This window comes from Anas platyrhynchos, chromosome 2, assembly GCF_047663525.1.
Source record: "Anas platyrhynchos isolate ZD024472 breed Pekin duck chromosome 2, IASCAAS_PekinDuck_T2T, whole genome shotgun sequence".
In the NCBI taxonomy this organism is placed as follows: domain Eukaryota; kingdom Metazoa; phylum Chordata; class Aves; order Anseriformes; family Anatidae; genus Anas; species Anas platyrhynchos.
The window spans coordinates 36,454,719-36,479,412 of NC_092588.1; the positions used below are offsets into that span (position 1 = coordinate 36,454,719).

At 39.0% G+C, this 24,694-nt stretch overlaps 1 protein-coding gene across 5 annotated transcripts in view; it reads left to right on the forward strand.

The window, feature by feature from the left end:
• ARMC1 (armadillo repeat containing 1) overlaps positions 1-7,271 on the forward strand; it is a 30,965-nt gene extending 23,694 nt beyond the window's left edge. For all 5 annotated transcript variants that reach the window (XM_038175589.2, XM_005028449.6, XM_027452293.3 and 2 more), the window contains exons 4-7: positions 240-429; positions 4,170-4,286; positions 4,372-4,446; positions 5,021-7,271. In XM_038175589.2, coding sequence (XP_038031517.1) covers positions 240-429; positions 4,170-4,286; positions 4,372-4,446; positions 5,021-5,212 — 574 coding nt within the window. In that variant the 3' untranslated portion in view covers positions 5,213-7,271. The remainder of the gene's footprint in view (positions 1-239; positions 430-4,169; positions 4,287-4,371; positions 4,447-5,020) is intronic.
• The last annotated feature ends 17,423 nt before the right edge of the window (positions 7,272-24,694 follow it).

Consider the following 24,694-nt stretch of genomic DNA (forward strand, 5'->3'; position numbering starts at 1 on the left):
AGCTAGCCCAAACACTCTGATTTTCAACAAGAAACAAATGGCAGAAGGTGGTTGAATGTTCTATTTGGTGACACCAGTGCTGCTTTTTTTTTTTTTTCTTTTAACAAGTCCCTATTAAATATTTTTGCTATGTATTGACTATGTAACTGTATTTCTGTAGCTGGAGCGGTACATAAGTGGTAGGTGGAGCACTAACATAAAAATAATTCTTTACAAATCTTAATCCCCTTTTCTTTCAGGACCACTACACCAGGAGAGACTAAACTTTTGGCTTCTGAAGTTTATGACATCCTTCAGTCATCCAACATGTCAGACATGGACAATGTGAATGAGATGAATTATCGTCGACGGAAAGCACAGTTTTTCCTTGGCAGCACAAATAAACGCGCCAAGACAGTGGTTTTACATATAGATGGCCTTGATGACTCGGTAAGGAAACCTTCAGCATTCATGTAAATAAGGCATGCTGTACTGAGATTCTTCTGCACACACAAATAATGTGTTCAGGCTACTTGCCTGTGGCATCGTCAGTTGTCAGCAATTTCTGTGAATTGTGTTTTGAACCACAAGATTTGTATAAATTCTTGCATAAACTGAGTTTACTGAGTGTCTAAAGATGATATTTTTAAGGCAAGCTTCCTTTACCTTTAGCTGCTATAAAAAACTATCCTATTTCTACCTCTCCTAATTTTCTTTTCTTTCTCGAGAACGAATGGCATAAACAAGGTACCTTCAGCAGTTTCACTTAATGGTATTTTGTGGTTGTACCACTCTGTTAAATTAAAACCAAAAAAAGTTCCCCTTCAGTTATGAGAGATTCCAGTTGCTGTTGTTTATTACCCTTAATTTGGAAACACTATGTTTTCTTTGAGTTGGCTTTGCTACATCTTTTCATTGTCTGTGAGATCTTTTCTACTGTAGTGACCAGAATGGCATTTGAGTTAATGAGGTCTCACTAAGTCTTTATGTAATGTCAGAATAACTTCTACGGATTTATCTACCGTACCCCTGTAGATAACACCCCAGGGCCATGTTTGCCTTTTTACGGCTGCCAAACAGCATGTAGGCTGTTTAAGCATGTTATCCACAAGTGCCCTCCGGACTCTGTATCTTCAGTTTTGTACCCATTTTAAATGATCAAACCTGATCCTTTGCTTTGTTGCTTTACATTTTGCCAAGTAAGCGTGTCCACAAGCCTGGTTTATCAACAGCATGCCCGTCGTACTGTTTTCATAAGACCATAGTTAATTCCTTTAGAAATAACATGCTGTTCTAACTCACTTTATGCAGAGTAAATATTTTTTACAGTTTTGTCTTTCCACCACTTGTTCTGCCTAGAAAGACTGTGCCTTGTCAACTGCATTGGCTTTTGTACTTTGAAGTGTTCTTTTAATCCAGTCCAATCAGTTGTCTCAGTTTTCTTTTCCTTTTTCTCTTATTGTGTTCTTTGTTTTGTTTTGTTCTTAAGCTTGTAATTGGTTTATTTGTTCATAGGTCTCTCCAAGAAAGAAATTTCATCTGCTTCTACTGTGAGTTTAGATGTACTGGTTATAGCTCGATTCCATCTTAAAAGCATTTTTGTGTGCCCTTTTAGAAATGGAGCCTAGCCAGATTTGCAGAGTTTTATATTTTAAGTGTTGAGACAAAGGTATTCACTGCCATTCTGAAAAAATGTAGGGTGTTTAGATATTCAGATTCAGAGAGTAAAACTGCAGGCTTCTGTAGTTGCCTAGAGCACACCAGCATGCTTTCTTAGCTCATTGCTGAAGAAAAGAAAAATCTAACTGTGTGCTAGCTGGAGACAGCTAGTGTAAATAGCTCTGTATTTCATCAGTTGATTAAAGAAATGCTAGTGATACTCCAGGTGCCCATCCAGCAGTTAAACATCCCTACAGGGCTGTTTAAAATGTCAGAATAAGTTGAGATTTTGAGAATGAAGGATGTGAACAGTAAAGCAGTTTATTCCCAACTTAACTAGCAAAGAATGTGAGGTGGGACATGCGAGTGTTAGAAGGCACAGTAAGTAAATGCAGGGCTGTAAATGCTGCATTCTCAGTTACCTGTGTGTTTTTTTTTAGTCATTTAGATTTGAAGCAAAATGCTTCTCTTAGGAAAGATTGCAAATCCTACAATTGCTTGTGGCTTTTGAAACCTCAAATAGTAAATATTCATCACTTCAGGAAGGGAGGGGAAAGGTTCGTTGTTGTTTAGTGTGGGGTGAAATGTTTTTAAGATCTAATTACCATATTTGATTTTAAGTTTAAAAAGAAAAAAAAATGAGGCGGTACTTCAGGAGTCTGGCGTCCCCTTCAGCGAGTTTTCTAGTCTGCAGATTTTAGTGGGATTTGTTAGGGTGTGGTAATCAGTGTTCAGCAGACTAGCACAACTGGAAGCAGTAATCTTTGCTGATCCCTAGCATTTGATGAGCTTTTCAAGAAGATTAGGTCTGAGTGGAGGACAAGGGAAGGGACTTCCCTTTTTGATCATCTTGCTGCTATGTCAGCTGGCTTTTCGTAGTCTTCACAATTACCACATGGTTCAGAGTTGCTCAAATTGTTTGGGCCCAGAAGTTGGCCCTATTATCAGTCTCTTTACATAAGAAGTATCTGCAAGAAAATAACCTCCTAAAACCTGTCCTACCCTGTGCCCGTGCATCAGAAGTACTGAACAGAAAGATGGCTAACTGGGTACTGCTGGGGTTTGTGTCCCATTGCCAGAATCAGACATACTTTGCAAAAGACATTTGGGCAGCAAGGCTGGAGGATGCCAAGTTTCCAGCTTTCTAAGGGTTCTGTAAGGATGTTGGTAAGTTTTTTGTCCTTAAGAAGTATCTTTAAGAAGACCTTTAAGAGTCTGATCGTTGAAGCCTGGTTTCGAATTGAACTGAGGTGCCTATGAGTAAACTTGAGATCTCGGGTAAAAAGCCAAATTCTGTTACAGAATTGCTATATACCGATATGGTCGTGAGTTGTTTATTTAGGCTAACAAACTGCAAATGACTTCATTCCTGTGCCCAAAGTTGTTTTGACTTCCACTCGTGGAAGGCAGCCTATCATCTTCGTGTCAAATATTTCCTGTGTGTAATAAATGCAGCCTATCTGTCAATGTTAGTTATTTTATAATGGTCAAAAATGTTAACTGTTTCAATACACATAATCTTACACCAATGAGTTGTTTCAAATATGTATGTTAAACTGCTCACAACAAACTGCTTCAGTCAGTTCCTCCAGAGATTAAAAAAAGTCAATTTACTTTTTATGTATGAAACTCTCCCAGGTACTGTCCAGTAGTTATTTGATAACTAACGTTAATATGCTTTGAAATAACTTATTATTTAAAATATCACAGAAACTTGGACTGAAAGTCAAATACATCATGATTTTGAACCTTTGTAATGTTGTCAGTGTATTCCTAGTACAGTGCATCTTTTCTTTTTTCACTTTTTGTGCTACCAGTCTCTCCAAATATATTTTACTCCCTTTTGCTACAAGCATCTTGTCACGCAAATACTAAAAGGAAAGAAAAGAGAACATTTCTAAGATAATACAGAAAAGGTGCAACTAGTATAGGTCAGTGTAACGTTACGGCACAGTGGGTGATGTCACTTGCTTTAAACATAACATTCCGTGGGTTATCAGCCAAATGTTTTCCCCTTAAAATAGGAGTTAAGCTTATGCTGTGCAGCGATGTCCATGAGCTGCCACAGATGAAGCAGCTGCAAGATACAACAGCTGCTTTGATGCATTCAGTCAGTATGGATGCAAGGTGTCTGATAAATAGCAACTTAAACACTAACTACTCATCAATGAGCACTTCAGTCAATCAGAACTTAACCAGAGGGGACTGTTTAGCTGATCATACGGAGAAAAACATTCTTTGCTTTTCAGCACTTTCCTCTAATTATTTACAGTTGATTCCATCCTTCTTTGACTTCTAAAGTGTAAGCAGTTTTTTCTTTTTTCTTTTTTTTTTTCTGTTGTTGCAAGAGAGCCTAATGTTTATGCACTAAAATGTAAGTCTTAGTTTTTATTTTATGAAATTGCTGTTGCGTAACCAACCACCTGCCTTTAGATGTACAGGAATTCCTTAGTAACTAATTGTTAGCGTTTTCACATGGTGTATTATGTAAGTATTTTACTCATGGGGTTTTTCTTTTTTTTTTTCCGTAGTCTCGAAGGAATCTTTGTGAAGAAGCTTTGTTGAAAATTAAAGGTGTTATTAGTTTTACGTTTCAAATGGCTGTTCAGAGATGTGTGGTCCGAATTCGCTCAGACTTAAAAGCAGAGGTAAGTGCTCAGTAACTCTCAAGATCCTCACGTTACTGCTTTTCTGTTATACTGAGCTCTTGCTTTTTCTCTGTATTTGTTCTAGGCTTTGGCAACAGCAATTGCATCAACCAAAGTTATGAAGGCACAGCAAGTTGTAAAAAGTGAAAGTGGTGAAGAGGTAGGATTTATATCTTTCTAAACCAATTGTTTGAGTCTGCCTGTGTCTCTAATACCTGATGCACTGTGTCCATAACACCTGATGCCAGGCAAAATTTTGTAACTGGGTCTGTTACCCATACAGTGTAAGGTGAATAAAGTGTGTCCTGTGTTAGGACATGTATCCATAGAACGAATGGCTTTGCAGAATTTATCTTTGAATTGTTTGGGAGGATGACAAAAACACTGTAATTGTTTCTTGTCTTAATGATAGGTTTTCCTGATATGGAAAGAATCAGACTGAAACTTTTTTTGGAAGCAGTTGCTGAAGTGGGAAGTGTGTTTTTATTTCACAACTATAGTAAAAGGACAACGTCCTTTTGATTTATATTTTTCTTCCATGTTAACCAAAAGTTTTTCTTGTGCATCTTCAAAGCATGGTAGATTTCAGATGTATCCATTGATGTACTTGCTGTAGGGAGGGGTGGAAAGTAAGGGGTCTCACAGCGTGCATGCGTATCATCCTGATATGTAGTTTTCATTTGCATTTTAAGTTACAACATTTTACATGATTTTAATCTCTTGTGGTTTATCAGATGCTAGTTCCGTTCCAAGATACTCCAGTGGAAGTAGAACAGAATACAGATCTACCTGAGTATTTACCAGAAGATGAAAGCCCTACCAAGGAACAGGATAAAGCAGTGTCTCGTGTTGGGTCACACCCAGAAGGTGCAGCAAGCTGGCTTAGCACAGCAGCAAACTTTCTATCCAGATCTTTCTACTGGTGACTTGTATTTGGTGTTAAAAGACTGTGTGAACCAACAGGGGGGCCAGTTTTCCATTGGTGTGGTGAACTGCCAAGTGCAATTTGCAATAAATTATCACAGAAATTTTAGATTACGCAAATGTATGCTGCATTTTACATTTTATTGGACGTTCAGCCTGACAGGGCAGGGGTCAGAGGACAGAGGCCTCCAATCAAGTCATTCTTTCATTTGTTTTTCATGTAGGTTTTATTGCTTCACTTTTTAAAATGGGTCCACTATTACATACCAAACATCTGTGTGTATAGAGCTTTAAGTTTGACTTCACATGAAACACACGATAGGGAGAATTCATTTAACTCAAGTCTCAGGGCCTCTGTGAATGAAAATTCTTAATAGCTCTAGATGTACATGAAATAAAATGCCCTTTTAATTTCTGCATCCCTTTTGACTAATTTCACTTAATTCCTAGGTTTTGACTCCAGAGAAAAAAATAGTCTGCCTCTCTTTTTGCCTTCATTTTTGCCAGCTGTGTTCACAGAATGAGCATGATGTTCCCTTTTTTGCTGTTAAGCTAGAATCACTACAGACTTGACATTTATAACCCTTTTATGTATATTAAAATTGTTTCCAGTCTGACCTTAACCATCGGAGTGCTTGACCTTAAGAAAATAAGGGGATTGCCTAAACACAAATATGTGTACATACGTTGTACAGTAAATAAACTAGAACATATTTGTAATGATGGGTGTGACTGACTCATGTATATAAGTAATAAATACCACTGACTGCTGTCCAGGCTAGTTGGGAAGACTGTAGCAAGAAAAGCTCTGGTCTAAGGTAGTGACAGCCCATTGCAGCTCTGTCTGAAGAGAATAGAGGAATGTAAACTATTTGATTAAGAAATGGTGTTCGCTGTTAAGAGATATTTAATGGTAACTGAAACTTTATGAACTTGAAGAGTAAAGCAGAACTGAATGCCTCTTTTGCCATAGTGCCACTCAAATTAAGGCTTTAACCCTTTTTATTTTTTTACGTAACAGATCTGATAAGTAATTACTGTCCTCTCCTAATGTCTTTCATGAGATTCCCATGAAAGTATGTCAGCTTGGACAGGCTTAAAAACATGTGCAAACAGTTGGCTTTACCTTGTTACTTACAGACAGCATAGGTTTAAAGATGTCTTGATAATTTCTGTGACCAGAAATGATAATAAAAGCAAAACTTTTTGTAGGTAGATAATAATACAGACCTGAGCTGTTAGTTAACACTGTGTGCCTGAGAGTATTCAACACACAGTGCTTGAAAACTGCAGTGCCACTGCTTCGTTGCACTAGAGGAATACAGCTGAGGACTTTAAATAACATGATAAACCTCATTATCTGATGCTTTTTTTTTGTGGTAATGTATTTGCTGTAATATTAACTATATTTACCACTTTGGAGACTTGGAGAAAGAGTTTTAATGCATCAAAGTTAATTCCCGTGTGCCTTTGCACAAGGAATAAAAGAAAATTCACAGGCTGTCATAATACTACAGAAAAATACTACACAAATGCAGAGGAAATGGTGATGTAAAATAATAACACAGATCAGAGTTCACCCACCCAAGTAAATTGTCATTCTAGGACAAAAAAGAAATGAAAGCTTGTTGGCAGACTTAAGTGTCTCATGTTTTTTTAATATAACTAGTTTATTTTTGATTCAGGTTTACACGCACAGATTGAAAATACAGGCTTTTCAGGGCATGTATTGCTTTAAATATGTAATATTACTCATATTGCTGTCTAGAATGTTACAGTACCAAATGTGTTTGAAAAGCCCTCTGTTCTATAGCCATGAATGCAGTTTGTTCTTTTCTGCATTAACATCCGTTTGCGTTCGCATTGCTGCACATCTATTTACTAAAAGACTACACCCTTTGGATCTTAATGGTTCAATACCAGTAGGTATTACAGTTTGTTTGTGCATTCGGTCTGTAGGTGTGCTTTTATGACAGTATTGCAGCTCTTGTAGAACAGTTTATGGCATCTGTAAAAGTTTTTGAAATATATTGTAAAATAATAAAGGATAATATAACTAAATGTATGACTGTTGATGGCTTTTTTTATGTGGCATTCAAGTTTTTTGTGGTATTAGAAGTACATCTTGAATTTAACAGAGAAATGCATATTAAGAGTTGCAGTGAGATCTTTGCATATCATTGTTTTTGTGTGTACATTTCAAGCATGCTTTCATTTTAAACAAAGTTTGTGTAAAGAATAGGTAAGCAGAAGCTACTTAAGGACATCTCATTCATTCTTAGGGCATTTTTAGAACATCAGTTGTCTTTGATGCTTTGCAGTATGTATTTCGTTAGGGAAAACAAGAATCAACATTTGTTGAGGTATCTCTGATTCTGAAAAAGCTTTTTTTAAAAAAGCGAAGGCAGCACACAGTTGCTTGCACTTTTTTCAGATGTCACATTAAGGATAAGAAATCCCTTTGACTTAAGAAGATGGGGGTAAAAATGGCAAAAAAGGTTTCAAAAAAAAGTTGAATTGGGAGACAGAGCACTGGTCTCACATTGTGCTAGCTGTTCCTTGCTTTCCAAGGGAGTCACTGCCTTGCATTATGGTTTAAGCTCCTGAATTGTCCTGGGGTTAAGCAATGTAAAACATAATATAATAATCACTGCCGTGTTTCTTCATAAGAAGAGTAAATGCTGATGGGGTAGATAGAGGCAAAATTGGGATTCATAACTGTGCCTCTGTGAACAGCTGTCAAAGCACAGTAAGCATTCTGCAGTATGGTGAAATGCAATATAGTCTAACTTTTCCTCTCCACAAGCACCTATGGCTTATTCTGTACAAAAATAGCTGATGTTGCTGAGCTCTGCCACAGGCCTTCTAAGCTGGGGGCAAGAGTACTGTGTGGGGCTAAATCAGGAGAAGGATTCTGCACCTAGGCAGATGCAAACTGGCAGGTGTGAAGTACTCCTGTAAGTGCATGCAATGGAAAATAAAATGTGGGTGCTCCTTTTTGCCTGTGAACAACTCTCCAGCTGTCAACTAGCAGAGTTTAAAACCATGCCTAATAAAAATTAGCAGCAGCATTCTGTGCTGTATTCCTTTTGCAGAAAGCTGGGTCGCATAGTCTGTCCTCCTTCTTCATCTGCATCTAATTATTTTGAGTTCCTAAAATGTGAACAAATCTATTTGCTAAAATGTATATATATATATATATATATTTTTTTATGTAGGGATGAGAATAGCCTCTCAACGCATCTCAGATTCTGTTTTTGTAATTCTTTAGGAAAAGTTGATTTCCTGTTATTTGGCAAAACAGGGTCCGTGAAGTCTCACTGGAGACTTCTTCAGTCAGGTACAGCAAGTAATTAGCCTCAGGGGTGAGACTTACTGTTCAAATTCCTTCTCTAACGCTTAGAATACAACTGTTAAAAGAATTAATTGTCGTATTTCGTTTAGTTTATACAGAGCAGACAGTGCTCTACTTGGTTTGTCTGCTTTTCACACAGGGTTGAAAGACGACGATTTAAATTGTGGGTACTTCACATGTGAGTATTTCACATGTGTATTGGTTAAAACACAGAGGGCAAGGTGAACCTGTACAAGTTGATGCAGGTGCCCCAGGACTGAATTATTAAAACTTCTTTGTGTTGTTCATTTAGGTGCATGTTGCACATTAGTGACTGGAAGAGTTAGAGCTTTCCCTGTGGAATAAGTTAAGATCCATTAAAACACTTTTAATGTGTTTTTTAACATGCATTAAAATGTGTTTTAATGTCTTTTAAAGACCAGGTATAAAAACCACAATACTGCAGGAGTGTTGCTTTCATTTCCAATCAGAGCACTGAGTTAAGTGTAAATGATGAAAATACGGGTGTGCAGCTGCTCTGTAGTAACTCCTTGCTATTTTACAGCCCCTTCCAGTTGAGGTCCCTGGGGCTGTGGGTGTGCTGGCACACGGCTAAGGGAATCGCCCCATCAGCTTCTGTGTGGCACCTGCCCCTCTGCTTCTTCATGACCAGGGAGGGAGGGCGAACTACCAAGCGAGCACATGGTGAGCTCGCAGGGAGCAGCTGGCGCGCCGTTCTCACCTAGCATCCTGCAGTAACGCGAACATACGTAACAGGAGGTCTTTACCGAGATGTTTGCATGCTTTCCTCCTTTTACAGACTCCACAACTCCATTTATCCAAAACTGGCCAGGAATCCTGAGAAGCACAGTATTTCACGAGCTGGCTGACTGGTAGTGATGTTTTGCTGCGAAACGAAGCTGAACTGCTTTCCATATTAAGAGAGGCCTTTGCTTTGTCTGGCCTGCAACAGGCAAATGTGCTGTAAGCAACTTTCTATATTGAATTAGACGTAGGATTGCATCACAAGCCAGGCATGGCTGAAGGCTAGTTTTCTTCTCAAAGCAGCCCTTAACAATTTACTGAAATTCCAAGTAAGGAATAACTGTCGGTAACAAATACCCTTTCTAGATGATATTTTAAAATAATAAAATGAAAGTAATAATTTTGCTACTTTTGCATATGTTATGTTATACTTCTAAGGCTTTGCAGAACACTCTTTCAGCAGCACAACATGCAATGCATACCCAAGGCATTTTCTGTGGTCACATATGTTAAAGCATCACCCTGACTGAAAAGTGCTTACACCCTTTCCAGCAATTAATGTGTTTAGTTGCTTTCGATACCTAAATGCTTCTAAAGAAGGTGAGATGGCCTTCATAAACTTGAAAGTATACTATCATATAGCTCATATGAACACATTTCTTTTTACTTCTCAAGAGAGAAGTAAACTGTTCTTTAAGCTCACCTCCTCCCCTAGGTCACAGGTTGAAAATGGTAGCACAAAACGATGTCACATTTGTTGTGTGACCTTTTGGTTGTGTTTTGTTCACTGGGGAAGAAGCCAAGGTGTGTTGATTTGTGTTAAGCTTTGAGGGTCAGCAAGAAGAATGGGGAGTCCTTTTTTGGGGAAAGGACGGGAGAGAAGAGAGAGGAAGCTGGAAGCAGGTTCCAAGATCTACACTTGCAAAAGGCTGCTCCTTTTTGCCAGAGGAGCAGTGCTGATTTAACATTACGTGAGCCTGTCTAAAGGCGACGGTTTACCTTGCATTATGGTGAGATTAATTTTTTTCTGAATAAAATCTTAAACTACCATAACAGATTTTTGATTATAAAAACCCATATTGTTAATGTGGAAGTCCCATGGCTAATGTTGACAAAGTCATTCGTGTTCATTATCTTGGTATAAAACTAAAAGCTTATACGTTGCCCTTGGTTTTCATGGCTTTTCCCCTTTACTGCAACAAATATGTGCTGTAATGTTTTAGCAAATAACCATTATTGTTTATACACTGTAATTCAGTGGGATGCAGTAAATGGCATATTTTAAGGAGTCTATTTCTTTGCATATAAAATACCTGTAAAGCTTACTGAAGGTGAATAGTGGCTACTACTTAGCTCTCAATTGCTGGCCACGTTACTGAAACAATGAAGATATATCGCTGACTATAATAGGGAAATAGCAGTCATTTAACATAGTTGAGCATTAACTCTGTCATTTACGCTGCTGAAGCAATCATTATTATGGTGAATGTTGCTGGGTTTGTTTCTCCGGGTGTGTAGATGTTCTGGTGAATAAAATGCATTGCTGTTTGTAACAGTAAATTGCATGTGCTAGAAGGCTTCTGTTGCTATTTAAAGAAAGTTTTACCCCAGCCCTTCAGCAGACTAAGCAGAAATAAATAAATAATTGGTTTTGGAATTTCTTTCACTGTAGCAGTTTCAACAATGAAATTTTGTGCCATCCTGCAAAATTTTGTACTTAGAAAAATCAGAGTAGATAAAACCATGCTTTTGTATATAAGCCTTCGCAGTGAAAACTTCCTGAAGTCTGACTTTGCAGTATTGCTTACTACCAACTTGCATGCTCCCCATTTCAAGGTGAGGACTCCGTAAATTAAAGCTGCCAATAGCTCATCCTTCACCTAGGATGTCTCAACAGTCACAACTTCTTCAGCATTATGTTTGAAGTCTCTATTTGTGCATCTGGGGTAGATGAATTGAGAATGTAATACTCTGTTTTCTTTTTCCTTCAGTTTACATTGTATATGTATATGCTCAGAGTAGTGAACTCTGGCTCAGGCATCACTCATGCTATAGCTGAACAGGCACAATTCAGTCAGGTCTGCAAATTCTGAAAGGGAAATTGTAGTTATTGAGGAAAACCACCAAAATTTGCTTGAGAAATTTTAAAAGTTGTAATGTACCTAACTTAAAAAGAAATGGTTTATTGATACATTGCTCATAATATACAAGATAAAACCTACGGAAGCATGATGCTGACCTCTGTAGGGTGGATTGATATCTGGGAAGCTACTGTAAGAGCTAGGCCTGGTTATTACTTGAGAAGAAAAGACCCTTAATGTGTAAATGTTATCTTTATTATTTATAATAATTGGAGTAGGAAGAATAGAGGACAAAAACTAGTGCCACAAAATGAAGTGAAAGCTCAAATACAGCATATTCCCCCCACTTTTCCAACCCATGTCCTGACACTGTTGCCACCAGCCTGCAGCAGGGCCTAGAGACAGAGGCGAGGTGCTGCTGGGTGACTGCAGGGAAGGAATTCTGTGCATGTGAGACTATCACTGAGGGAAAAATGGTGGGACACATAGGTGTTATTTCCATTAGCTATACTGCTATTAGTACTGTAATATTTCAATAATGTTCACTCATAAAGAAACAAATCCTGAAAACAGGCTTTCATCTTTAGAAGCCCCTTTTTGACCAGACAAACATGAGCACAGGTGTCTCTTGTGCAACATCAATTTCATTCTTTTGGTTAAGCAGAGCTAAGATTGGCTTTGCATTTGGGTTGTGGGATGTTTGGGTTGTGGGATTGTCAACAAGCACAAGGGGAGGACAGAGAGACGGTTCTTTAAACAAACTCGCCATTTGCAGAGGTGTAAGGAAACAAGTCTGGCCTTCACCTACATGCTGTGTGCCCATCTCTAAAAAGTTTTGAGCTAAAATGCCATCAATGAATATTTGTTTCCTCCAGGGTATGAACACTAACCCCCAAACCTGCTGCTAAATCCTGAGCCCCAAGCTGCTTTCTGCATGGGCAAACCTCCTCACACAGCCACATGGAGCAGCAGCAAAAGCTGCAACTAAAGCACTTCTGGGGCTTACAGCAGCTGCTGAATGATGATGCTGGGATCACCAAAGTGGACAATAAAACAACAAACTTTCACTATCTGGTCCCAGGGACTACAGCCCATCTCAAGTACCCACCTACTCCTAGGCTGAAATGGCAGCTGGCATCAGCTACTCAACCAATCCCATTTACTTTCAATCACACCATTACTACAACCTCCCTCCTCCATCTGTGTAAACATATGTCTTTGTTAAACACCACCATTTGTACAGGATAAAAATTGTCAATGCTGACAAAAGTGCCCCCACATAATGCTGTTGTGATTTCAGTGCTGTCCTTAAGCTGATTTTAAAGAAGTCTGTGAGCTTATCAACATCTCCGCTGCTATTAATGGGAAACTTTGATAGAAATGTGAAAACATACATTTTGTCCATGGGTATTGGTCTCCATTTTCTAAGACTCAGTTCTTCTAACATTAATTGTTAGTAGCATTTTCGGGTGCCACAGAAATACCTCTGAGCAATCACTGTTTCAAGAGTAATCTTTTGTGTTATTAATATGTTAACTTAGCAAGAACTTATTTCCGTCATACCTTCCTGGGGCTGGACCTTAAATCTGGCAAGGGAAGGAGTACAATTCTAGAGAAAAAATCTATTTTTAAGCAATTGCTGCTTGCACCAGCTTTTATTTATTTTTATTTTATTTATTCGTTTATTTTTCAGAAATTACTACTACTTGCCTCTGTACAGGAGTTCCCCCCCCCCTTTTTTTTTAATAACCAGAGGCCTCCACCCTCTAACTGATCTTTCTAAAGCCTTTTTTTTTTTTTTTTTTTTTTCTTACTCTTTCATTCATTCAGTCCCAGCAATACTAAACATGGAGTTATAGTTAACAGACTCCTACCATTAACAGGATTTAGGCTCCCCGAGGATTTAAAAACAATCATTTTCTTTCTTACTCATTTTCTCCTGCCATTTGGGTATGCTGGAGTGCATTTTCCAAGCTTTCTCTCCCATCATCTCCACAGCTGTGCGGATTAGGGATGTTTGTTTTTTTAATGAAAATTGAGACTTTGTCGAATTGCTTCCCTTACAAATTAGGGCTTTGCAAAAGCAAGCATCTGAAAAACAAAACAAAATAAAAAACCCAAGTCCCGAACCCTGTAATAAGATTATAACAGCTTTCCATCCTTCTTGTTACTTTGTAAATCCGCTCGCTTCCTTGCTAGCCCTGGTTTTATTTTGTCAATCTTGCTGCTGTTTTCTGCTACCTTTTCCTGTGTCCCTGGCTTGGTGGAGTTGTGAAGCAGTTAGTGTCTTCTGTGTTCAGTTTGTTGCCTGCTTTGCTTACCATAACTCTGCAGCTCTGCATGTTACTTTTCAATCAGGCAAAGCAGGGTAACAGGCAGAGTTTCTCCCTGCTTTTTTGGGGATTAGTAAGTGATATGGGATTTGGTAAAGTGAAGTACCTGAACTGAGCCAAAGACAGTGTCTGAGCAGCACAGGTGTTATGACCTGGATGAGTAGGGGTCTGATAGCAAATCTTATCCCACACACTTCATAGAGTTGCAAAAACTTGTTTCTGAGGTGTGAAGTTTCTGAAGAGAGGCTGTATTGCCTCCACTGCTGGATGATACTTGTAATAAACTACAGTGTGGGATATCAGGAAACCCTGAATTCTGGTTGAAAGTACTGGTATCTTCCCCTGCTAGGGACACAGGGGGCTGCTAGTGTAACCCACCAGTGCCTACAGTAAGGACTTGTGCCTTGTGTTACTATCAATCCAGATACTTTTGGTAGTTGATGATCTGGCCTTAGTTCCCCAGTGGCTGCTTAGTACTTCCTGACTGTTTAAATGTTATGAAGTTTCTAATTTGGCCCTTTTTTAAGGGTACTTTTTAATGGTGTAATCCTGGAGTGCTGAGGAAAAAGGGAAATTCCTGCCCTGGTTTGTGGAGGGGAAGGTGGTTTCCTCCTCCACCCAGCCTCTGGCACCCACAGCACTGCCTGGACTGGAGGCTCAGCCTCCATTTCACATACTTCAGAGTTTCTGATTCAGCCTTTGGAATGCTAATGTGTGTGTGGTTTTTGTTGTTGTTTGTTTTGTTTTGTTTTGCCTTTATTTTAAAATGGATTTTAATAGACTGACAGTCTGGCCGTGCAGAGCACCTGCAATACAGAAAGAAGCTCTAGTTTTACCACACCTCAGGTCTTTACACTTGTCGTCGTGGCTGCTCTGGTCCGGGCTCATTCCCCTTGCTGCTATTTTATTTTGCCTGCTCCTATATCAAACACAAACCCCGCGTTGTCTCAGCAGCGCTATCAAACACCACCGCTCCCTCCCAGTCCGCCGCTCACGATATCCCCGTAAAGAAAGACGATATTTCATCATTCTGCTGGAAACCGCCCTACGACTGAAGCCTGAAGGCAGTGCTAATTAAGGTGGGCCCAATTTGCTCCCCTCGCAGTGATGGCCCGGCTGTGGGCACGGAGCGCGGCGGGGACAGCGCGCTAGATGGCAGCATGGAAGTGCCGTTGGGAGCGCCTCGGCGCCAGGTGCAGGGCGACCCTCCGGCCTCCGCTCCTCTTTCTGGAGTTATTCCGACTGTTATTCTTCATAATCGGTCCCTTCACTCCTCTGAGGGGTTTCAGGCAGCTGTGAGGGACCGGGTGTGGTATTTTCGTCCCTCTCACCTGCTTGTATTTTTACTTAAAGCAAAATTTCCTATGAGAGTGAAGTTTTGTCCCTAGCTAAATATATATACATATATATTTAATTATTTTTTTTCATAACTGATTAGACAGACAATGACCCTTCAAAAGGAAGTGGTAGTGGGGACTGTCTGGTTATGTGTTAATATCCATGTATTTATGTACCACCTGCCTGAGTGACAGGAGTCCTGATCTGACCTGCCTGACAGCAATGCAAGCACAGGCTAATTTTATCTCAGTTTTACTCTGAATGCAGACAATCCCGGTATAACTGAAGTGGGAATTTAGCCCAATTTCTATGTATTTGCACATACGTAAAATCATAGAATCACGTAGGGTGGAAAAGCCCCTTAAGATCATCAAGTCCAAACATTACTTAACACTCTCAAGTTCACCACTAAACCATGTCCCTAAGCACCACAACCACACATCTCCAGGGATGGGGATTCCACCACTTCCCTGGGCAGCCTGTTAAAATGCCTGATCACCCTTTCCATGAAGAAACTCTTCCTTATATTCAATCTAAACTTCCCCTGGTGCATCCTCATATCTTGCCACTTGTCAGGTGGGACTGACACCCACCTAACTGTACCCTCTGTTCAGGTAGTTGTAGAGAGTGACAAGGTCTTTCCTCAGCTTCCCCTTCTCCAGACTTAAAATACCCAGTTCCCTCAGCCACTCCTTATATGTCTTGTTTTCTAAAACACGCAGCTTTCTCCTTTCCTTTCCTTTCCTTTCCTTTCCTTTCCTTTCCTTTCCTTTCCTTTCCTTTCCTTTCCTTTCCTTTCCTTTCCTTTCCTTTCCTTTCCTTTCCTTTCCTTTCCTTTCCTTTCCTTTCCTTTCCTTTCCTTTCCTTTCCTTTCCTTTCCTTTCCTTTCCTTTCCTTTCCTTTCCTTTCCTTTCCTTTCCTTTCCTTTCCTTTCCTTTCCTTTCCTTTCCTTTCCTTTCCTTTCCTTTCCTTTCCTTTCCTTTCCTTTCCTTTCCTTTCCTTTCCTTTCCTTTCCTGCTGTCTTCTGGGTCATGCCTTGGTTACAGAGCAAGGCACATGCCTTATGCTCCTAACTCCAGAGCAGTGTTTGTGCACAGGCCCCATCTGTTGCCCAGAAAACTGCAGGTAAGGTGTACAACAGCCACGGAGGTTGGTGGTCTGCTATCTGACCTGCACAGCACACCTCTAGGTCTTCTGTAACAGGTCTTCACCCAATGTCCCTGGAGTTCCCCTGCTGATAGTTGTCTTTAAAATACATGAATGTGGGCAATGTCCCTCTTCTTCTGATGTTTCTGCTGGCAATAGAACCATAGAATGGTTTGGGTTGGAAAGGACCTCAAAGATAATCTAGTACCAAACCCCCCTGCCATGGTTGGGGATGCCACCCACTAGATCAGGTTGCCCAGGGCCACATTCATCCTGGCCTTGAACACCTCCAGGGATGGGGCATCCAGCTTCCCTGGGCAACCTGTGCCAGTGCTTCACTACCCTCTTAGTGAAGAATCCAAAGATCCAAAAAGGTATTTTAATTTGGCACCCAGAAGAGATGCAATATTCTTTTTTCCTAGTGTCTTGTAACTATTTTATTCTAAAAGAGAGCAAGCAAAAAGAAATATTTTTTCCTCCTGTATAATCCATTTAAAACAATTTACCAAAAAATCAGTTGATGCAGTGCATGTGGATGTATGTGCAGGTTGGAGAGAGAAATGTTGTGGGAATTTGATCAAAGAGCGCTTGTTACCTGGACTTCCCAAATAGGCATCAATCTGTTTATGGATTTAAATCCTCCAGTGTCTATTCAACAATCATGCTTTACACGCTATATTAAAAAGTTAAATTCTATCAAACCGTTTTAGCAGTAAATGCTTTAATATTCTAGCAGCATAACTGTACATGGGATGCATGATCATGGTTAGCCTTGTTTCCAGCTTTGGACTTTTCCAATGTAAGTTATATTCATGGATAGGCAGAGCCATTGACCAAGAATACAGACCATACAGTAATTTTGGAATGCATTTGTTTTACAGTCCCGTCTGGCATTGTGTCAGTCTCACTGACTGTGCTTGTAAGTCCAACTGAAAATGTTGGTGTAGTGGCTACTGATGAGGGATTAAATACCCTCTGAGGTCCCTAAACACTACTCTGAGAAGGGTTGGACACATACTACTGTAATAGACTGCTCAAAAGCAGGAGTCCCATCAGTAAAATAAAAAATAGAGATATAATAATGCCATGTACAAGTAGTTGAAGATACCAATATTCCATACAGAGAAGCAGTAAATGAAAGTTGTGGGTGTTACTGACTATGCTACCAAATATTTTGATACCAATTAAAGTGTAGTGCCACTAGAGATGTTTTCATCACAATATGAGACAGAAGTACAAATACTGACTCAGAGAACGACAGTGGGGATATGAGCTTGTGCCACAACAGATGTATAACAGCAGAGAGGCATGTATAGCAGCGTGATTCAGAAAAAACGGGCATAGGATTGCTTGTTATGGAGATGACAGAAGTTGAGGTTTCTCATGCGGGGACAGAAAAGAGATCTTTTCCCAGCAGTCAGGCAGAAAAGAAAAACCATACTTAAGAAATGTCCCAAGTGGGAAGGACCCGTGTTAAGGTTAGATGATTACAAAGCATTGACTTATGATGAGTTTCATAGTGCAATACTGTGGTTTTTTTTGTTTGTTTTGTTTTGTTTTGTTTTTGTTTTGTTTGCTTGTTTGTTCTTTAGCTTTTCATGGTTAGTAGTTGTATGAAAACCTCCAAGATACCTTGCCAAAAGGAACACACTCTCAGGTACTTGGTTCAAAATATATATATTTTATTATGGAGTTCAGGACTCAGACAGTCTCCCTTGCCTATGTCCATCTTATATGGACAACATCAAAAAGGAAATTTGAGGGGACTGAATTCAATTTGACTTTGAACAGACAGGCTTCCTGGGCAGACTGGTAGACATCAGCCTCTTGGTTGTCCTATTCCCAGTACAAATTAGTGGTTCAATACACATAGTCTAGCAGTACTTTTATATCTAATATATGTTATTGCTATCCTATTAGTAAGATGAACAAGCAACAGTGGGAACTGAAAACAGGAACGAACAATTGAACACAGGCATTCAGTGAATCCAGAAGCAAAATGAACATTTTTTTCATTAATATTTTAGCAAAACTGGATTCTTTCCCCAAATAAAACAATGCTATAAAATATCACAGATTCAACATCTGCTGGATCTTCATTAGTGTAAGTGTTATGGTTCGATTTCATGAAATTTTATCAGCGACACTTAAAACTGAAGTAAAGAGAGTGTTTTTCCAGCAAATACTGAGGCCATCATGCAATAGGAACCTGAGCTTACTGTTGGTCTTTGTGGTGCTACTTTAGGATTAACTCTTACTGTTTCTTCTCTATCTAAGTGGAAAAGTTGGTTGGTGCCGGACAGCAGTAATTTTTGGCTGGTGATCCCAGGGCTCTTCTCCCTGCTGCACCTGTGTGACTTGGGGAATTCGTCAAACTTCTCATGCTTCAGCTCCCACCTGGGCAAAAGACGCATTGTTGTGTTTTCCTTTGAATGTGGATATTAACAACTGTTTGAGATGGCAGTGGGAGCTGGATGGCTTGGTGGATTCTCTGCCATGGATTCTCTGCATGCACACATGCAGTGGAGAGATGTTAATAGGACCACAAAGCCTATTGCAGAGGTGTGCCCGCTAAGACCACACATAATAAAATGAACACATCCTTATACAGATAAGCAGAATCTGTATAAATTCCTTCGGCTTGTATTTGAGACTTGTTAAAAATTAATCTATAGCTTTTTCCTGCTTCCTCCTCAAATACCTTGTAATTGGATCAGACTAGCCTTAATCTCCTTTTCAATAGACCCTAGAGATGATTAGACATACTAGGGACTTCTAGACTAAATAATAGTCTTTGAGAGACTGCAACCCTAGAGATGCTTCTAGCAAATATGCCAAATATACTAAATAGCTATGTAGTGTCTAACAGGGACAAGCAAATGGTGATCTTTGCTTGGCAGAACACCAACTCCTTTGTGTACACTTCATTTTATGAGCAGAGGAAAAGGAGGATGGTCAGATGGCTTTTCAGGTCAGTCAGACAGGTAACAGGATCTCCCTCCGTGTTTTGTCACTGGTGTCTTTCTAGCATCAGAAATTCCAGAAATGGGAATTTAAAGGAATTTTTGCATTGTGGTAAAGCAGACAGGCTGAGATCTGTAGATGTCAGTCTGAACAACAGTGTCATGGGAGGGAGAGGGACAACTAGCTACCTCTAGGTTGATGAAGGTAGCAGTCAGTGGAGCAGAGTACCCTAAATAATGCCAAAGATGTCAGGATAAGGGGACATATATGTCAAATTGGGCATTATTAAATTGAAGAAGGCATATTAACTTGATACACAGGCAGTTTCAATTCTTAGAAATGGGGGTTGTGAGCGGCTGTTTTTACATATTTACTGTTTCACTAGAAGGATCAATTTTTTTTGGAATGCTTTCCTCTTTGTTAGAGTAACCTGTGAGGTGCAAGGGTGCTGCCTATGGACTATCAAAGTAAGTACATAGGAAAGAAAATCAAACACTGCTGAAAATAAGGACAGAAATTTCAACCTTACTAAGCTGTGCAATGTAACAAAAAGTCAGAAAGGAAAAAAAAATTACTGTATGTCTATGTTGTAAACAGAAATATTGTTATTTATTTATTTATTTTCGCTAATCTGCAACTGCTAAAACACACTAATATTAAAATAATGTGGAATCAAAAGGATCTTGAACTAACTTTGGCACTTGCCTGTTGTCTAGTTTTTTATTTCTCAGTCAGTTGGAAGACAATTTGTTTTTCACTGCTTGGCTTGAAACGCTGAGGTGAGTTTACTATTTTTTACCAATACATCATCAGGGGCCTGCAGACCCTTTTTCTCATTTTTTTCTCTTTACAGAGTCATGAAAAATGCTGCTGTGCTCACTGTGCACAGCCAGACGTCTTGGGATCAGAGCTCGTGGGCTCACATAGGGACAAGATTTTAAGAAACACTTGATACAGAAAGCAGCACTGGGCTGTCAGTAGGTGGTGTGCCAGCATGAAATTGAGTAAGGCATAACACACATGAGTGAAGCCCTTTAGGTAAAATACAGAGCAAAAGAGATCCTGCCTATGAGAATGTAGAAACTCTGTGGTACCCCTTGCAAAAACAGAAGCAGAATTAATATCCTAGTTGACAGCTTAGCCCATGGAACTACATACATTCCGTGCACGTTTACATGGGGTTTCTAGTGTGGCATTCTAGACCTGATCTGTGTGTTAAAGGCTTTCATGATCTTGTAGGCATGCCTCTAATAGGTGGAGCATTGGACCACTTGGTTGAAGAGTCCTGTGTATGTGTCATAATCACATAAGTTAAATTCAGCTTGCTGCTTGTAGAGCTGTCAGCCTGAATGCTCTTGAAATTAAGCTTTCACAGTTTGCCATCTGGGTCCTTTATGAAGGCAAAAATGTTCCCCATCTCTAGTACTACGTATTAAGAGACAAAAATTGAAGTTTTCTATACACCTGCCAAACCCACATTTTGGTACCAATTATGGTCGAGAGTTTTCTTGGAAAAACATCCATATAACAAAATGAATGTTTCAGATAAAGCAGGGGATGCATTTAGTCTGGAAGTTTCAAATTACACATGTCTGGAATTGCATGTTTGTCTTCATCACCATTGTTAAGTCTTCATCTCTTTACTCAGTTCTTGTACAGGCAAGAAACCTGCTCACCTAAGTGTCTGAAAGGCTAATATCTTCAGTACCTAACCCTCCAATGTTAGGGTGCATTTATCCCTGAGATTTAATTTGAGCTGGTTAGGACCATAGGGGTGATTTTGTACAACTTTAAGGGATAAAATTGAAATGTGATTTTTGTGATTTTTTGACAGCAATAACTTGCACCTGGTAAAATTGTAGTATTTTGTACTTTGTGAAGAGATGACATGATTGACATGAGTTTTGTTCAAACTGGAAATGCTCTTCTGCCTATAGTTTCCATTTCCATCTATAGTTGCCATTCTTTAGAAGGTCCCTTTCTCCTTCCAGATTTATACAGTAATGAATAGGCCTGTGTTTGGTTTGGTTGTGTGACTGGATATAATTTCATGAAATTGCAGAAAGGTGGAGTCTCTTCACATCCATCCAAGAGCTCATTTCACATGAAGGTGGTAGCTGAAATGAAGCATGGGATGGCAACATACAGTTATGACTCCTTTTGCTAACTTTGTGCCTGGATGAAAGAACTTTTCAAAATATGAGAGTTTCATTAAGGTACAAAATGTAACAGTGTGAATGTCATTATTGGACAGTATTGATGTAATATGTTCCTATTTTTAAATTAATAACATAGATTTAGCTCAGAGGGATGAAGTGAATTATGTGCCTTACTCCACAGATATTTTGCAACCTGTCAATCCCTCCATGTAGACTTTACAAATTGGTAATCCCATTGCATTAGTATAGATAGTCAGGAGCCAGTTGTGTGGTTCAAACCATTTAGAATTTCTGATTTTGGTTGTCTCGTGGCTGCAATGTTTTTTCTTACATACAGGTCAGTTTTCTGGGTACCAATATACATTGTTGACACCTTTCTCTTTTGCTTTCACTTTTAGTTCCTCTGGCAGTGGTACTATGTCCCCTGGGTGGCATTAGGGCCCTACTAAAGGTGGTATTTCTGTGTCTAAAGATACTGAAAACATGGTGATTGTATGGATGTTATTTTCAAATGTAGGAGATATTTTGACAATTCTGCAAGGAACTCCATTTATTATTATTATTATTATTATTATTATTATTATTATTATTATTTATCTATTTTAATTTAAGCCTGATTCTGAATACCTGAATAATAGCCTTAATAGCTGGTAATATCAGCAAGTATATTTTCATGAGAAGAGCTACAGCTCTAGAGGTCTCCAACACATCAGTGATGGTTCTTGCATATATATTTGCATCTGGTGGGAGCTGAATAAGTATTTAGTTGGATATTTGTTTCTTTGCTGGTGCTAGCATATTAATAAGCACTTGACCATTTACTAATCCTGTTTTAATTCAAAGGGAGATAAAAAGCAACAAAGGTTTATTGACTTAAACTATAACAGCAAAACCACAGATAATCAGAAAGAAGAATCAGATTGTGAATGAGTCCTTAATTTAAATAAAAGGCAACATGGTTAGATAATTATATTTGTAATTATTTGACTAATTATTGGCTAATTGGATATAACATGTGAAGACAGTGTTAACAAATCATAGCTTTAGGAAGTGTTTACTTTCAGAATCAGTGTAACATGTATTTGTACAAACAGTAACGCCAAATTAAAATATCTAGACTGCCTTAAACCTGGTGAAAATAGGATGTGAATCTCAATTAATTTTTTAATTTCTTCTTCTGCACAATGTTCTTAAGATCAAAGTATAAGGACAGCATTTCTGATTTGAAAATGAAAGTATCTTTCCAAAAATAATTAGGATTTTATTTTAAAGTATCTCATTCCATTTATTTCTGTGTTTCTTCTGCAAACCTTTATAGAGAAAATATAAAACCCTATAATACTATATCCTATCTATTTTCTCTAGTGGAATATTTCACTGGGGTTATTATCACAACTATTTTGATACGTTCAATGAAATTAACATTGATTCCATTTGTTGAAATCATATGGAGACTGCAACTGCACTCTGCCTTATTACCAAATGAGTACAGCATGCCCTTCAATAATTCTCTAAACTCTAAAATGCCTTGGAAATAATATGCTGGAATGTTACCGAACTGTGACTGAAGCACCATTTGTGCTAAGTGTGACAGTGCACGAATGATATTCCACAATAAAAGTTCAAACTACATTAATCTTTCACAGGGGTTCATTGACTGGGAAGATGCCTCAAATACAAAAAAAAAAAGGCTGCGTCTCCTCTTCCAATTATTTCTGAGTACTGTGTTTGTATGAGTTCTTTAGAAATATATGCACTATTTCTCTGTTATGTACCTAAACTGAACCAATGAGAAATTAAAAAAAAAAAAAAGAAAGTAATCAATTGTATTATTTCTACAACCACATTAGCAAAAACTTTACCTCTGCATTTCCGGGGAGAAATGCCTCTTGGCAGTGGTATAACTAGGTATGTAATAGGAGATAGTGTAATGTACTTATTTTCATTCCTTGTAGATGACCATGTGTAACTCATTTTGTGGTTTTGCTTCCCTCTGCAGTCTTGACTTACAACCATTCCTGACTCAAAAAAAAAGGGCAGACTCTGACCACACTTACGCACTTCACAAGATCCTGGTACAGAGAAGAAATCTAGTTATTTAAATGGTGATGTAAATTTTCAAAAATTTAAGATAAGTTCATTTTGGAAATGGAAAAGTGAATTCTGAGAGGCAGTGAGATTTCTTAGTAGGACTATGGCACTTGGAGCTGGGTCATTCCACTTTCAAGCCCTTCTCTGTTGCTTATTTGATTTTTGTCCCTTGGACATGTCCTCTCTCATTTTATTTCCTTCCCTGGTTGAACTGGAGATAAGAAGGACATTGCCCTGTGTTCCATTCAGGTATTTGGAAACAAGTTACAGAATCACAGAATCATCTAGGTTGGAAGAGACCTCCAAGATCATGTAGTCCAACCTCTGACCTAACATTAACAAGTCCTCCACTAAAACACTAAACCATATCTCTAAACTTTACATCTAAACACCTTTGAGATATGGTTTAAGTTACTCAATATCTGCACAATTCTTGTAGTAAAAATTTCTGAAAATTGGCCACCAGTGTCTGATCTTGACCTGAAGAACTAAGTTACTGGGGCAAATGCAGACCGAAGTGAAGTGGCTAAGATTGGTCCAAGCCTGTGCCACTGCTGCGTGCAGTTCAAAGATGTACTTCTCCCAACTTGTGATCCCGTGACCCTGCAACATAAAGGTCAGCCTTTTTTTTTTTTTTTTTTTTTGTACTCCCTTACAAGCCAAGACCCATCTAAATCTATCAGTGTCTTCAGAGGCCAGAACTGGCTGGAAAGATGGAAAATAAACGTAGGTCCTCGCACCAGCATGTGCCCTCCTATGCAGTTGGTGCAACAGTCCCTTGTTCAGCTGGTCGGTGCATGGACAGAAAGAGAACCCCTGGGAAGCGGAGGGATTCCTCCATCACCTTGGAGTAAAAATTCGTTTACTTTTTCATTTATCAGCAAGAACATTGCCTTCTTTGGCTATGATCAACCAACCTTCTGGCAACACATAAGAGATCAGTTGCTTAAGAGTAGTAGGGACCACTCTGACCATCTAGTCTGCCTTCTTGCATAATATAGACCTATTGATGTTCCCTAAATAACTCATACTTGAAGGCCAGTGTATCCCCAAGGAAAACAGCCAGTGCAAGTGTCTACCAGGACTCTTACCACATTTTACTGTCCGTTAACTAGTTTGTGGCGTTTTCAGTGTGTGTAGTTTAATTTTGTTGTTTGATTTTTTTTGGACCAGAACTAATCAAAGAGCTTTGTCTATACCACTGATTAGGAGTGAACTTTTTCAAGGTAATCTGGTGCTGCTCCAGTGAGCTTCATGTTTTCCCTTTGGATTG